The sequence below is a fragment of the Physella acuta genome, unplaced genomic scaffold, assembly GCF_028476545.2.
Source record: "Physella acuta isolate Inbredline_101_S28 unplaced genomic scaffold, ASM2847654v3 ptg000566l, whole genome shotgun sequence".
NCBI lineage: Eukaryota > Metazoa > Mollusca > Gastropoda > Physidae > Physella > Physella acuta.
In genome coordinates, this window is record NW_026732085.1 from 471,761 (window position 1) to 488,992 (window position 17,232).

The 17,232-nt window shown below is 41.7% G+C and overlaps 1 protein-coding gene across 1 annotated transcript in view; it reads right to left on the minus strand.

Annotated features, from left to right (window-relative positions):
* Window positions 1-17,232, minus strand: part of LOC131946632 (protein spire homolog 1) — a 40,210-nt gene that overhangs the window by 18,308 nt on the left and 4,670 nt on the right. The window contains exons 3-6 of the mRNA XM_059307568.1: window positions 3,282-3,491; window positions 1,701-1,826; window positions 1,253-1,315; window positions 190-348 (exon numbers count right to left, since the gene is read on the minus strand). Coding sequence (XP_059163551.1) covers window positions 190-348; window positions 1,253-1,315; window positions 1,701-1,826; window positions 3,282-3,491 — 558 coding nt within the window. The remainder of the gene's footprint in view (window positions 1-189; window positions 349-1,252; window positions 1,316-1,700; window positions 1,827-3,281; window positions 3,492-17,232) is intronic.

Below are 17,232 nucleotides of genomic sequence, written 5' to 3' on the forward strand. Positions count from 1 at the left end.
TAGGATGCAATGACACCCTTTAAGCCTATTATAACTAGATAAAGCTTTAAATGAATGTAAGTTAAACTGGACCATGGAACCAAAATATTTATAACTCTTTTTTTTTTAGATCAGGCAACAAAATCATTTTTTTTTAAATGCCCTAAATCTGCCCTAGAACATACAGGTGAAAGTCGTACGCCAGCTCACCGTAATTTTATTGAGGGTGTATCTGCGAGACCGTATGTCCTCAAGCAACATCTCAAATGGGGTGAGCTCGTACTCCAGGGGCTGTAGATTGACGTGCTCCACCTTCTTCAGGCGCACCCCCTGCCGCAGGGATCTGGTGACCTGTACCCACAGGCAAGCCTAAGGGAGAGGGAAAAATTTCATTCTTTAGATACGGCAGGAAGGATAGCCAAGTGCTGTAGATGTAGACAAACTAGCCATGTGCTGAAGACACAACTAGCTAGCTACATGCTGCAGTTAGTGACTGAGAAAAGACACAAGTAATTAGCTACATTCTAGACAGATACGCCACTTGCTTTAGACTTACAAGCAACTGGGATTTATGCTTTAAACTTTAATTACCATTGCGCTGTAGAGTTCAATATTGACCTTTACATTTCAACTAATAAGTGATGTGCTATAGACTTGAAGTTAAATGAATTTATGTTACAGACCTTACATCAACACATAGAAACAATTTTATTTTGTTTTTCAACTTTGTACAGTATTTTTATTCCTTCTTTGTTTGTTTGCTTTTCAAATTAAAACTTTTCCAATAAAATATTCAGGTTCTCCCTCCCCCACACTCCCCATTCATGTAATTCTTTAGGTCTATCATTGAATAGTTGGGGCCTCTCTTCAACGATCTTGATGGGCAATTGATGAGGTCCAAGGGGAAATAATCCCAGTCTGCCATTGTGCTGGCCACACAATCCCTCCATATAAATAGCCAAGATTAAAGGACTGGGTCGTTTACATTTGAAATCAGACAATAAACCTTATACACATGGTGTCTAGTAAATAAACATATTGGATAGGTTCTTGGTTCCATTACTTTGAAATTTTGCTAATTTGGCTGTAGACCTCACACTGTGCCTGGATAATAAACAACACTTCAAGCGGTCAACCTCTCTGCCCACACAAGCACTTACCCAATGTCCCCCACACACCAAGCACTTACACAATCTCCCCACACAACAAGCACTTACACAATCTCCCCACACAACAAGCACTTACCCAATCTCCCCACACAACAAACACTTACCCAATCAGCTCGCTGTAACTCATCTAGCCTCATGGTATCTTCATTTTGATCTTCTGTGAGTCTCTGAAGTAAGTAAAAACATTTCTGATGGTATATTCTCACCTAATTAAGGTCAAAGTAATAAAATAATCTAATCTAAATACAGTAAATTATGTTTTTTTTTATGAAAATCAAGTCAAAACCAAATTATATCTTTGCTTAAGTGGTGTGTTTTTTTGTAAAATGTGCTTTACTTTTATATAAGTAAAAATGTGTTCAATTTATTTAACATTTAAATGGTGAAACTCTTTTTAAAATACATGTAATGAAAAAAAAAGCATGCACAAAATGAGAAAAGAAATAGTAAAATTTGTTTATGATAGGATTTAAATCTATATTTCAATACTTTTTTAATTCCCTATACTAGAGAGTACAATGTAGAAACATGAATTGAGACCATGTGACTGACCTCTTTGTGGGTGGAAATCTTCTCCAGGAAAGTGAAGAGCTCCCCAGCTTCAGTGGCCAGCGCACGACACACAGCTTTGTAATGGTGCTGCGCATCCTGTTTGCTGGATAGGTGGCGCTTGCAGATCTGATCATTACACAGTTTTTAAATTCAGATATCAATAGAGCTGTTTGTAACTGCCTTTATAAAGTTATGCATATAGATTTTGCGTATGCCAATAGGGCAGTTGTTTTTGAATAACTTGCGTTCTAAAAATGCTAATTTTTGGCTTTGCATAAAATTATAGCTTATGTGAAATAAGTCGTATATGAAGAGAATTAGGTAATGAGCTAAAATAAAAACCTTCAACGTGTAAAAAACTGAAAACTTAGACCAAAGCCTACAATGTCTAAAGAATGGTGTGATATGGTAGAAGCCCTTATGTTTTAAGAATAATTCTCTAAAATAGAAGCCCACATGTCTGAAGCAGAGGCGTAGAGAGGGGGGGTGGGTGCGGACCGCACCGGGTGACACCATTTAGGGGGGTGACACCAAGGCAAAAAATAGCAAAATATATAGAGAAAAACTTAAAGGGGGGGGGGGGGTGTGCAAATCAAAAGTTTGAGGGGGCGGTGCAAATCGAAAATTTTTCCACGGGAAGGTCGCTACGCCTCTGGGGGTGACACCATTAAGTACCGCACCGGGTGACACCCGACCTCGCTACGCCACTGGTCTGAAGAATGATGTGCTAAGATAGAATTATTCTCTAAAATAGAAGCCTACAATGTCTAAAGAAAAATTCTCTAAAACAGAAGCCTACATCTCTAAAGAAGAATTCTCTAAAATAGAAGCCCAAATCTCTAAAAAAAAACAACAAAACAATTCTCTAAAATAGAAGCCTACAATGTCTAAAGAAGCTTTTAAGATTTTCCATTTTCTCTACATTCTGACGAGTCTCGCCAAGACATGTCATGTCAGTCAATAAAACCTCCCCCCCCCCCCCCCCGCTATAGATGGAGGTTCACCTGTCTGCCTACACCAAGCAGCTTATTGATCGGTGTGTGCGTGAGTGTGTGGTTCAGTGAGAGTGTGTGTGTATTATATTAGCGGCTGACTGCTAATATTTATTGATTGCACGCTATCTATTTTTTAAATCAACATCGTTAAAACTCAAGTGTCAAATAACTCGGGGGACTGCCATCTGCACATTGATTGGCTCGGCATTTAAAAGCTTTTAAAACAGCTGGCTATTTACGTGGTCTCAGGAGACAGACCCTGCGCAAAATCACAACCCAATGAATGGAAACCTGGAGATGATGGACTGGTCTAATGAATGAAAAATGCTTAGAGTATCAAATTAACAGAGACTTAAGATCTATGATAGATGGTAGTCCTGTTCTGAAGCTAAAGCAACTACTAGAGTTACTATCTAACATTAGAACTAGTATTGCTATCTGGTACCTATTTATAAATAGGTGAATGAGAATCCAATAAGTACATTCACTACAAGCAGGCTAATAACTGACTAATAGATCTATAGACTGCAAGCAGGAAATTAAATGTTCAATAGTTATCTATTCTATTCAGAGACTACGCAGCTACCTGTAGTACGTCCTGTATGGAGCACCTATGGTCCAGATCAGCATCCTTCTCTATCCCCTCATCGTCAGCGTTCTGAGACTCGAGTGACGTGTCAGCATTGGTCATGGTGGCAATCAGGGACTCCAGCTCGTGGCTCAGCTGCCTCTCATCTGCTGGGTCGATGCCGTAGTCCAGAGCTTCAAAGATGCTGGTACCCAGAGCCTGGACAGCCTGGGGACAGAGAGAACCGCTAGGTACTTTAGTAATAGACAGAGACAACTGCGCTAGGTACTTTAGTAATAGACAAAGACAACGGCGCTAGGTACTTTAGTAATAGACAGAGACAACTGCGCTAGGTACTTTAGTAATAGACATAGACAATGGCGCTAGGTACTTTAGTAATAGACAAAGACAACGGCGCTAGGTACTTTAGTAATAGACAGAGACAACTGCGCTAGGTACTTTAGTAATAGACAAAGACAACGGCGCTAGGTACTTTAGTAATAGACAGAGACAACTGCGCTAGGTACTTTAGTAATAGACATAGACAATGGCGCTAGGTACTTTAGTAATAGACAAAGACAACGGCGCTAGGTACTTTAGTAATAGACAGAGACAACTGCGCTAGGTACTTTAGTAATAGACATAGACCTGGCGCAAGGTACTTAAGTATCAGAGAAGGGGCATTATCTAAACATTTTAGTACCAATTGTACCACGTGAATATGTTCATATTTGCTAGATATTTAGGGGTTGGCGTGGTCGAGTCGGTAAAGCTCATGGCTGCTAAACCGAAAAATTCTCGAGTTCAAACCCTCAGGCAGATGAGGCTCGTTTCCACTCTTCTAGGAGAGACAACTCCAAAATCAAACAACTGCTGCCTTGTAGTTTGTTCTTGGATGGACAAAGGCTATGGAAGCAAATCCAAAAAGAAAAGCAGGCTGAAATCGGAGTCAATGGCCTCAATGGCGCATAACCAGTTGACACGTAATCCTTAATTGTGTTGGAGGCGTGGTCGAGTCGGCAAAAAGGTCATGGTTGAAAAATTCGAAAAAAGTCTCGAGTTCAAACCCTCTGGCAGATAAGGCTCAATCCCTCCCAACACTAAAAATTAAGAACGAAGAAGAAAAAGAAGCTAGATATTTTAATTACTTACAGAAACAACATGACCTTATTTAAAAGAAAATGTTAGTAACAGGGACAACACTAGAATCATATAAAGGAGGAAGTTGAACACAGCTTAAGGACTACACAGTTCCAGCAACAAGACTGAAGTATAGCAGAAGAAAACTCCATCTTATTTGTGATACACTCTCATTTAGCATTTAGACTATTTTATTCACTGGACAATTAAGTGTATCTTATAAACAACATTGGGGACGACGTGGTCGGATGGTAAAGCTTACAACTGCTAACTCAAAAGTCTTGAGTTCGGATCCCGGGCTCTAGTCTGTGGGACGTCCTTGAGCCCACCCAACTCTTATGGGTACCTAATTCATGTTTGGGAAACAAAGACAGCTGAGCATAGTGCCGAGAACAACATTTCTCATATGCCGAGGTCATTGAAACAGATGAACTCTACTTCATCTGCCTCATGTGTTTTTGGCATGAACAGGAAAAGATGACGATATGATCAATTAGCCGACACATTATTCGCAAAACCCTTTAGCACAAAACAAACAACACAATGCTATTAGCAAAATACGGTCTAGAGCAGTGGTTCTTAACCTGGGTTCGATTAAACCCCAGGGGTTCGGTGAGTAAGTCTCAGGGGTTCGACAAAGGTCAAGACACACACACACACACAACTTATATGATTCACGATGGGATTTTATCAGTGCAGACTATAGAACTTCTAAGAAGGGTTAGGTGAATCGGCGTAAGAAACTAGTGGATTTCGGTACCACCAAAAAGGTTAAGAACCACTGGTCTGGAGTATCTGTGAGCCGCTTTAGTGTCATAGTTATGGGGACAACATTACAGATCAGAGTCGTCAAGAGTTGGAAGAAGACAACATCTGAATGTGAAGCACACCATAAATCTCGATGTACTGTAGAACTACAGGGACCGATGGGTGGATTAGAAAAACATCACACATACCAGTCTCTGTAGTATCATCTATGTAACCAATCAGTTACCAAAAATGGAAACTGCCCCCCCCCCTCCCCCATCGCAATCTCGATATGTACACACGTTGTAGGATAAAGTACTTGATGAGGCGACACTCCCCTCCTCTCCCCCGCCCGTGGTCCGGTTATTTTGGGCATGTTTCATTTGTATCTTGTCACTTGGGCCTGCGTTATACAGGCCCTAATCTTTTACAATGGTGTACACAAACTCTTACAAGGGTGTACACAAACTCTTACAAGGGTGTACACAAACTCTTACAATGGTGTACACAAACTCTTACACGTTCTGTTTTTTTTCTTGTTACAACAGAACAACAACCTGCATTCTTCAGTCTACCTTAAAGTACATTTTAAAACTCGAACTCGAACCACATTTCATACGAACACGAACCCAACCACCAAATATCATGGCACACAAAAAACCTGAACCTGACGCATGTTAACTTTAGCGCTCAACAACCCGAACCACAATTCATACGAGCCCGCACAGACAACCCGAACCCAACCTATCTAAAGCCAAAACAGAGAGCAACCCGAACAACCCCAACACTAGTTTACAACCGATGACAATCTTCTGATAACTAGTATAGCTGCTAATGATAGGCTGAGGGCTTAGTAAGTGCCAGGACAGGGTGCGGGGATGAGGTGGTGATACCGGCCGTAAACTGTACGAGTATGTGTACGGTCAATCGATCCGTATTCAACAACAACAAGAGAGCTTATACATAACCGAAACCAGCCAACCATTCAAATATCAACCCTCATTAAGCACCCACGCTAATCTCAACCATCATTAACCACCCACGCTAATCCCAACCCTCAATAGGCACCCACGCTAATCCCAACTCTCATTAACACCCACCCTAATCCCAACCCTATTCAATCACACACCCTAATCCTCATCAACCACTCACCTTAATCCCAACCCTCATCAACCACTCACCCTAATCCCAATCTTCATTAACCACACATCCTAATCCCAATCCTCATTAACCACCTACCCTAGTCATAACCACCCAACCCTCATTAACCCCAAAAAGCAATGGGGCGTGGCCCGACCATTAGCGACACACGTTAACAACGGCACCTGGTGACGAGGGCGGCGGGTGTATTGGGTAACACCACAGCCACTCGACCACCTCCCTCCAGAAGACAACAACACACATCCCCACCCCGCCCCCCTCGTCATATCTAACCACTCGACCACCTCCCTCCACACGACAACAACACACAACATTCCCACCCTGTGGGTTAACAGCACGCTCGTCATATCTAGCCACTCGACCACCTCCCTCCACACGACAACACACACCATCCCCACCCCGCCTCGTGAGTTAACGTCATATCTAACCACTCGACCACCTCCCTCCACACGGCAACAACACACAACATCCCCCACACCGTGGGTTAACAGCACGCTCATCATATCTAGCCACTCAACCACCTCCCTCCACATGACAACAACACACAAAATGCCGCCCCACCCCAGCACACACATCGTGTGGTCCCATCTAGCCACTCGACCACCTCCCTCCACATGACAACAACACACAAAATCCCGCCCCACCCCAGCACACACATCGTGTGGTCCCATCTAGCCACTCGACCACGTCCCTCCACACGGCAACAACACACAACATCCCCACCCCTACCGTACGCTAGTCATATCTAACCCCTCGACCACGTCCCTCCACACGGCAACAACACACAACACCCCGCCCCACCCCACATCAGCACACACATCGTGTCGCGCGATCTGGCACCTGACATGAAGCGCGACACGTGTCGCCCGATAGACCAGAGCTGGCGGGGTCCATTAAATAAGACAATACGTCATTCACACCTGGTTCAATCACCCACCTATGTGATCAGTTATAAAACTAATAACTTCTGCTTGGGTGGCCAGTAATAGTGTGTGTGTGGGCGGGGGGGGGGCATATACAACACGTAGCTCACCAGTCCGCCATAGAGTTTGAGATACACCCAGCACTATAGAATTCCCGACTTAAGTAGGAGATATTAATAGGCCAAACAGTTCCTTCTCTAAGCAAACTCTACTGTAACAATTTAAAAAAAATACCAGCCCCCCCCCCCCCTCCCCGTCACAATAAAACGGTTAAGCAATGACACCGCCTATAAATTAACAATAACAAAACATGTGTAAACAAAGCAGTGATATCTTTGTCAAAAGTACCTAACAGTGACCCTTCCCCCTCCCAATTATAAGATTACCAAACAGTGACCCACTCCCAATTATAATATTACCAAATGACGACTCGTCTCAAAATATCTAAAAAATATTCACATTTTCTAAAAACTCTCTTAAAGTATTACGAAAACTTGGAACCCAATACAAATAATGTGACTCAGATTCTTTTTTACCCAATTAGAGTTCATCAAACTACATTGTCTAACAAGTCTAATAACGTGATCCAGATTTTTTTTCACCCGGAGGGGCATTTTGACGTCTTCTATGGGCTCGTGGTAACCGAAAGCCATTCCCAAATAGCAACACTAATGACATTACCCGGCATTGATACCGTTATGGGTAGCCAACTCCTAACCCGGCACTTCTAAACGTGAGTAACGTACTTGAGTTACGCGAGACCCCGTATTGTCACCCCCCCTCCCCGACCCATCCCTCTACGACTTCTCAAAAGCCCGACCACCTGAGCCGAATTTGCTGGCGTTCCCCCGCCAGTTAGTAAGTCGACGGTAAACATTGTAGCGACCACTCACACGTGTTTGACCAGGGGCTTGTTGTAGCTAGCGGCCACCACCACCACGACCACCACCGTCGCCGCGGCGTCCCTAGCGACGACCTTGGTGGTGGTGGTGGCCCGCCAATCAACATGTTTGACCACGCTGATCCTCAAGCGGAAGTCTCAATCTGGGCAAACAGCGCGCTGGGCATAGCTCGGCAACTGGTCAACGATGAACGGAGGAGAGAGGGGGAAACAAAAAAAAAAAGGGGGGGGGGTGTAACTGGCCAGACTTTCTCCATTCTTACACCTCAAGGGATGCTTGTCATTTTATTTTATTACGCTATTGTTAGAACGCCCAACATTTTAGACAATCATTTCCAAACATTTTTTTTTCTTCTGAGAAAAAAGCGAAAAGAATAATCAAAGCGTAAACAAGCAACAGTGTAAGAAATTTCAGAAATGTTTGTTTATTTTGAAACACAGAAATGAACGTAATAACTTAAATCGATAATTTGTTGTTATTATTAGCGGCTTCTATCCTTTTAGTTCATTATTCCAAACCAGGTTTATTCGAGTCGGATTGGAAGGGAATCCCACGTTTATCAACATAAAGAGATCGGCGATCCTTGTTTTAATTTTAAAAAAACGTGACTCAAAAAATAAAATCGGTATTGTTGCTTCGGTTAGCGGACAATGTCATTTCAAATATAATTTAACATTGCAAGTAGTAGCATTATACACAAGCTGTAGAAAGAAACGGATATTTGTGTTAAACCCCCCCAAAAATATAGAAATAAAATGAATAACAATAAGGGATAATTTGAAACGGTAAATTGTGCGGCTATTGTTAGAGCACATTATCCTATAAGGCTGTTATTTCAGCTCAATTTATCTGAGCACCGTACAAATAAAATCATATCGAAAGCCATTAGCCACTGTAATTCCCGTTAAGCTTCAGAAAGGACAAACAAAAGCTGTTTTATAATTCGAATCGATAATTTTATCGTTGTTATTGTTGGCGGATGATCCTTTTAGATTTTAGAATATTTTAGACAATTATTTCGAGCAAGTTTCAAGCGAATTAAGGAAGGGCGTGCGCTTTCCTGTTTGAGTTACGCCCCCCCCCCCCCCTTCCTTCTCCACATAACACAGACATAACAAAAGAAATTCGATACTTGGAATAGGTATAGCCAATAAGGATACTTAATCTACACCAAACCCTATGAATCAACTGAAGAATCCTCCAGTTTCGTTTTCAGACTTACAATAAGACGAAAAAAAAAAAAAACAATGGAAAAGACGTGGATGTATCAATAGAACCGACGTAGGACCGTGAGAGTAGCAATTTAAACCCCGCCCCATGACGGTAGCCGGGGCGTCGATTGTTGGGGGCACGACCTAGCGGGGGTATATGATGTGCTGGGACGTGTTGATGTCAAGGTTTGGGGAAATAAGTTAACGAAATCTTATTTTAATGTTACAGAATACAGAACTCTAGGCACGGCCTAGCTGGGCTATACGAAGTCAAGACATGTTGATGTAGGGGTTTGGAGAAATAAGTTAACAAAATCTGATTTTAATGCTACAGAACTCTAGGCACGACCTAGCGGGGGTATACGTCGTCAATGTTTGGGAGAAATAAGTTAGCGAAATCTGATTTTAATGTTACAGAACTCTAGGCACGGCGTGTTGATGTCAAGGTTTGGGAAAAAAAGTTGATGAAATCTGATTTCAATACTACAAAATACAGAACTCTAGGCACGACCTAGCTGGGCTATAGAATAAATTGAAACGTGATTGTGGTATGGATAATGATTTAACCGAGTTCAATAAAAATATATCGGATCTTTTTTTAAACTACAATAAAGTGAACTGGATGAAAGAGAAATTTAAATTGGTCCGTTAATGTTTACTTTCCAGCCCAGGGCGAATTCTTTTTCGATGACCGAAAATTTTTTTTTCTGTTTTTTTTTTTTTTTTAAATCCGGTTTTCCAGAAAATCAAATCGATATGCATGGAGGCTTAGTTTCCATTTAAAACACAAATAAATGTCATTGTTGACACGTGCAAATACATCGTTCAATCACAACAAGACAGGGAGGTGTGTTTACAACAATAGCTATTCTGCTAACTACAAGGGCGAGGGGGAGGGGGGATAAACTTCAGTTCATATTTCCAACATCAAAAGTAATATACCAAGTAGAATTTTTTTTAAATCTTTGAAATATTTTAAGCTATTTATACCTGAGTTAAGACCCCCCCCCCCCCCAATCACAAACCACAATGGACCAACGTTGAAATATTTAAAGTTATTTCTTTCTCGCTAAGGATACCCCCCCCCCCCCCCACATGACAAACCAATAGTTCAACCATATGGATTTATAGAGAAAAAAAAAATCGTTCAACTGCCAAAGCCTACTCGATAAATACTTAATGGTGATTGACGAAGGATCTACTACTGTTCTTGTCGCCTGTTTGAATAATAAAAAAAAAATACACCATGTAGCCCCACAGGGCTACAGTACTGTGTGTTCAGTGATCTCTGGGGTTTAGCGCTGAAACAATTCCCCGGGCTTTAAACAAAAAAAAAAAAAACTCGTACCGCAGGTGGTTCAACATTCTTCAGCTATATCATACCTCCACACGCGTGACTTGGCGTTTTTATGACGCCTACATCAACCGTATAGCTAAATCTTGTCACCCTACCCCCTTTCATAAACACGAAACATAATTTACAGGAACTGTCTAGAATAAAAAAAACGCAACCCTCCCCACCAATTCGTTACAGTAAAATATGAGTATATTACATTATGTAAATACAGCAAGTCATGTATGACGCCGGGGTCAGACCTGTCCGATCATAGAATCAGTCAGAGAGCTATGGCTAATTGGCTGGTGGCGGTGTGGTGTCGGGTTTAAAAAGTACGTTAGTGTGGCTATGCTAAACCTAAGGGATCACATCCACCGTCAACAAACACGGGGCTCCAGCGGGCACGTCCACAGCAGGGCTCGGACTATGTTTTCTACTTTTGTATCAAGGAGAATATTTCAGCGATGTTCTTGGGCTCGCGAACCAAGTCCAGATCAAATAGCGTTGACATGAGTCCGTAGAGGGGTGGGGTAGAATGGGGTGGTCATGAAGCTTGTGGTAAGGCGGGGTGGACTCACGAGCACACACGGTTATATCGACTTCAGAATGTACTGAGGGGCTCTGAGGATGCCGGGATAAAGGACATTACCCCCAAGACAATTACACCCACGTCATCTCCCCTAGTACATTATCCTCTACACGTAAAAAAAAATGCAGGACATAACCTCCACCCCCCACCGGTCAGTTAGAGAAAGAGATACTGAGAGAGTTATGTTATGGGGTTAGGGATAGAGTTAGGGATATAATGCTGGATATGGATAAGATATGATTGGGGTAGGAAGCTGGATAGCTAATAAGTTTACTAAAGAGGGGTCTATTTTCCCAGGGGGGGGGGAAGTCTTACACCCGAGGATGTTCCTACACCCTAATGCAGATTTCCAAGATAAAAACAAACATTTTACGTATATTTGTTTAAACCCATCCATAAATATTTATTACTGGTCGACTCGTTAAATCCGTGCTTGTTCCTTCCGTCTGAAAGTTATTAAGCTGCCAAGGCAGTCTGTCATACCTCTCCCTACAAAGACATTCGGCGTTTGAATTCCACCAAGAGCGACACTATTACCATTGGTCAATGCAAGTAGAAGACATAAATTCCACAAGTAAACCCTTAACGACAAACAAGTAATACCTTAATTCCCACAACTAAAACCCTTAAGTCACAGAAGTAGTATCAAATACACCGTACGTAAACTATCAGTTGAAACACAGTAGTATCAAATACACCGTACGTAAACTATCAGTTCAAACACACCTTCAAGTCACCTCTAGACGTAAAAAACACATAAACCCTCAATAATTATCGCCTATCGCAGGACTGCGGGAAACTATGCCAGTAAACCTAAATAAAAATAAAACCCACAATTAGATAACAAAAACATCTCACTATATAAACTATGACCCCCCCCCACAGTTGTCCTATATCAACTATTCCAACCATCCCATCATATTTATCTTACATCAGACTCCCCCACCCCACCCCATAAGTAATGCTCGATCAACCATTCCCAACCCGTACTCAAGAACTACCCCAGCCTAAAATCCAATCGTCCCATTGATGTTTTAATTAAAAGACACCCGGCTCATGATACTCGGGTAGCACGTTAAACAAAGCCCCCCTACACTGTAATTACTCTACCTATACTCTAATCACCGTATATCCCCCCACAGCACTGCATCGATTTTTTTATATTTTATTAAACACCGAAAACAGACTCTAGAAAAAAAAAATCAATGCGCCACCGCAAGAGAATTTAGTTGAAAGATTACAACATAAACACAAGATAGACAGGCCCGTGCCTCAGTGTGCCTAGATGTGTTGAGACAAAAGGACAATAAAAGGTAAACAGGATTTTAATTTACGACCGATATGAGGAATTTAAAGACAAGGGACGTGGGCTGCATACTGCTCTGTACAAACTTGTTTTTGTAGTATTTAGTGCGGGGGGGGGGGGGGGGGGGGGGGGAAAGAGGTTGAAGATTAGGGTGGGGGAAAGGAAGATTACATGAAATCACTAGATAGTGGTTACATAGAATGCAGACGATTTTATTAGAGGGAGAAAAAAAAAGGGGGGGGGGGGGGGAATTCAAGATAGATAAAGAGTTCTCGGGGTTCATGGTCTGATATATTGTTCTAACAACCTAAAACAAATTTAAAAAAAAAAACTTTTTATTTAATTTAACAAATAATAATTTATTAGGTCGATAAAAAATGTCTGATTAAAAAAAAAAGGATCTGAGTCATGTCTTAAAAGAAAATCGTTCTTTTATACCATAGTAATTTATACGTCACACGGACGAATGTTCAAGGGATCTGGGACAGAGGCGTAGCGACCCATTCCAGCGCCCGGGGCGACATTTAACTTTTGCGCCCCCCCCCCCCCATTTATGGTAATTAAAAATGGCAAAAAGAGCTCCCCATACGCTATTCCAGGGGTCTCCAAACTTTTCAGCCCGAGGGCCGCATTAACTATCAAATTTCGGTTCGGGGGCCAGTTTCTTCCAGACCTGTTTTTGACTTTTTTCTGGGCAAAGTTCCTCAGCCATCACCAACAAACGATTTTTCCGTGGACAAAAAGATCTCCGCGGGCCGGATGAGATGACTTCGCGGGCCGCATCCGGCCCGCGGGCCGTAGTTTGGAGACCCCTGCGCTATTCGAAATGGCTGGAAGCTTTTCATCCTTCACTGTTCTTGAACCATTATTTTTGGGATCACACGATTTAGAAATGGTTGAATAAATCCGCAAAGCTAAGAAGCAGTTTATTTTCTTATTCTTAATCTCGGCCGAGTATAATTCAATAATGCAGCTCAGTAAGTGATATATATATATATATATTTTTCTACCCTGGTTGGCGCCCCGGGTTGGCCGCCCCACCCGACCTCCCCTAGCTACGCCTTCGATCTAGGGTCACATGGACGTTAAAACAGTCCGACGAATGTCGGGGCGGCCACCCCACCCGCCCTCCCATAGCTACGCCTCTGATCTAGGGGGGGGGGGGGTGTCACAGGCCCATTAAAACAAACAGACGAACGTCCCAGGCATCTGTCACAATCAAAATGACACGAAGTAAGAGAACACCCCGACAAAGCCTGTCAAGCTGAAGAAATACAAAAATAGGTTTTGGCAGTTCTCCACAATTACCCAACACAACTCCACGTCACACACACACCACAATAACAAAAAAAAATAAAATCTGCAACTACACAATGAGACCTTACAACTCGACAAACAGCATACATGCTTATGTATGTAAGTCTGTATAAAACAAACGAGAGAGATGTGAGATCAGGCTTTCGCTTTTTTTCCCACGACACCAAAACATACCCGTGGCGTTGTCGTCAAATATCAAACACAGCGTGTACACACACACAGTATTGAATTACACCAATAGATATTGCGATGGGTTTGAACCCCCCCCCCCCCACCCAGTTATTTCGGTTTGAACGTTGATCAAGGCCTGCGACAAATACCACATTAACACCCTGGATCGGTTACACCAAAAACAACAACTAAAAACCACATCAAACAGGTGTCGTCATCATCAAACCCCCCCCCCCCCCCCCAGTTTGTTTATCACAATGTCGTAGTTATTGGTCTGTTTCAAACAACCAATCGCCTCTATAAGGCATGTATCTTACTGTTTTATATTATCACTATAGAGCACGTTTCTAGCTGTTTTAGACTATAGTCATTGTGTTGGCATAACCTCTATACACAGGGTATCATCTCTATACAGCATGTCTCTATATAACGTGTATCACCTTCAAACAGCAGGTATCACCTCTTTATAACATGTATCGCCTTTAGGCAGCATGTATCACCTCTATATAACATTTATCACCTTTATACAGAAGATATCACCTCTATATAACATGTATCACCTCTATACAGCAAGTATCACATATATTACATGTATCGCCTTTAGACAGCATGTCTCTATATAACATGTATTACCTTTAGAAAGCATGTATCACCTCTTTATTACATTTATCACCTTTAGACAGCATTATCACCTCTTTAATACATGTATCACCTTTATACAGCATGTATCACCTCTATATAACATGTATCACCTTTATACAGAGAATATCACCTCTATATAACATGTATCACCTCTATACAGCAAGTATCACATATATTACATGTATCACCATTAGACAGCATGTCTCTATATAACATGTATCACCTTTAGACAGCATGTATCACCTCTGTATAACATGTATCACCTTTAGACAGCATGTATCACCTCTGTATAACATGTATCACCTTTAGACAGCATGTATCACCTCTGTATAACATGTATCACCTTTAGACAGCATGTATCACCTCTGTATAACATGTATCACCTTTAGACAGCATGTATCACCTCTGTATAACAGGTATCATCTTTAGACAGCATGTATCACCTCTGTATAACATGTATCACCTCTGTATAACATGTATCACCTTTAGACAGCATGTATCACCTCTATACAACATGTACCACCTTTAGACAGCATGTATCACCTCTATACAGCATGTATCACCTCTGTATAACATGTATCACCTCTGTATAACATGTATCACCTTTAGACAGCATGTATCACCTCTATACAACATGTACCACCTTTAGACAGCATGTATCACCTCTATACAGCATGTATCACCTCTAACAGTCCCACACGCAGAAAGCCACCGGACCCCGACGACCCCTGCGCCGATACAAGTTTGAAGTTCCGTCACGCCTGACTGACGATGCAAGCCACGCATGGCTTGGTATTCCGACCCTTTCAAACATGCTACCAGAATGGGTGGATCTTTTTAAATTTTCCCACGGTCCGTTAACGCCAGTGGTTGGGGGTAGCCCTGGGGGGGGGGGGGAGGTGAGTCATCTATGGGGGCGGGCTAGTGAGGGCATGCTGTGGACAGGGTCGTTACGTCATTGTACAAGTAATGATATCGTAACGAAAAAGGTGTTAGGTCAATGTACGGATGGGGTTAGGTCATTTTAAGGATGAGGTTAGGTCAATGTAAGGATGGTGTTAGGTCAGTGTAAGGACGGGGTTAGGTCACTGAAAGGATGGGGTTAGGTCACTGTGGGATGAGGTTAGGCCACTGTAAGGATGGGGTTAGGTCACTCTAAGGATGTGGTTAGGTCACTGTAAGGATGTGGTTAGGTCACTGTAAGGATAGGGTTAGGTCACTGTAAGGATAGGGTTAGGTCACTATGTGGTCAAGCTGGTTAGGTCACTACATGACTTTACATATTGGAACTGATTCCATTGCAATTACATGGTGGTAAAGGTCAATGTATTACGTAGGGTAGTTAGACCTATATGTCATGATATATTACAATTACATCAATGTATATAGGTGAAGGGGGGGGGGCTATGTCCTAATATTATTGGAGTTCATGTCATTGTTATACACAGCGTGGTTGTCTAATTATATCTATATCTCTCTACTGGCTATATATGGTGTTTCTTGCTTAAGCAGAATTAATGATGTCACTATGTGTACAGACTTGGGCTAAATCTAACACAACAACAGCTGTAACAACATTAGGATGACCACAACAATGGACTCACCCACCAACAGACCCCCACATGGTAAAAAGGCAACAAGACAAACACAAACCCCAGCAAAAGACAACTGGGATCAAGATGAAGAAAGGGAATCAAAAGCTGGGGGAACTTAGCATGGGAGAGCCAGGGATGACACCAGGGGATTTTGTGCCTGGCTCGGCTGGGACAATGCTAGCTGGGACAATGCTAGCAGAGACACAACCCATGTAATTGGAAGGTTACAACTGTAGAGGCTTGGTGGGCCTTTCAAATGGTCACCAGTGTTAACAAAATCTATTGAACTAACATAATGTTAACACAATCTATTGATTCAACATTATCATAATGATTATGTTAACAAAATCTAGTGATTTAACACATTGTTAACAAAATCTATGGATTCAACATATGTTAACAAACTCCATAGATCCGCACAAGATCTACAAACTCTACCCAAAACATTGTGAACAAAATCCAATCATTTAACCTTGTTAGTAATATCATTTACAACTTGATATAAAATATTTGAATCCTCTATTTCCTGTAAATAATTGTTTTTTAAATTGAAAGTAACGTAATTAGTAGCATTAGGGCAAGAATTATATCAGCGGAATGATAAAAGTGTAAGGGTAAAGACTAGGATTTAGGTAATGGTCATGTATAATTAGACATTACCAAGTAGTTGTAACTTCAAGCCGCTATGAAGAAATTATCAGCCACGAACTAAAAACAAATACAACTTGTAATCTAAGTCTGCTATGAAGAAATTATCAGTGACGAACTAAAATCGGATACAAACTTATTGTAAATAGTGAAAGCAAAAAGAATACTTAAATAAGGAGCACAAAAACAAAACAAAACCAATAGACATTTTTTTTTCAGTTTTTACAATAAAAGAAGATTTATGACCAAACATCAAAGGAAGTATAAAAATATACTTCAAT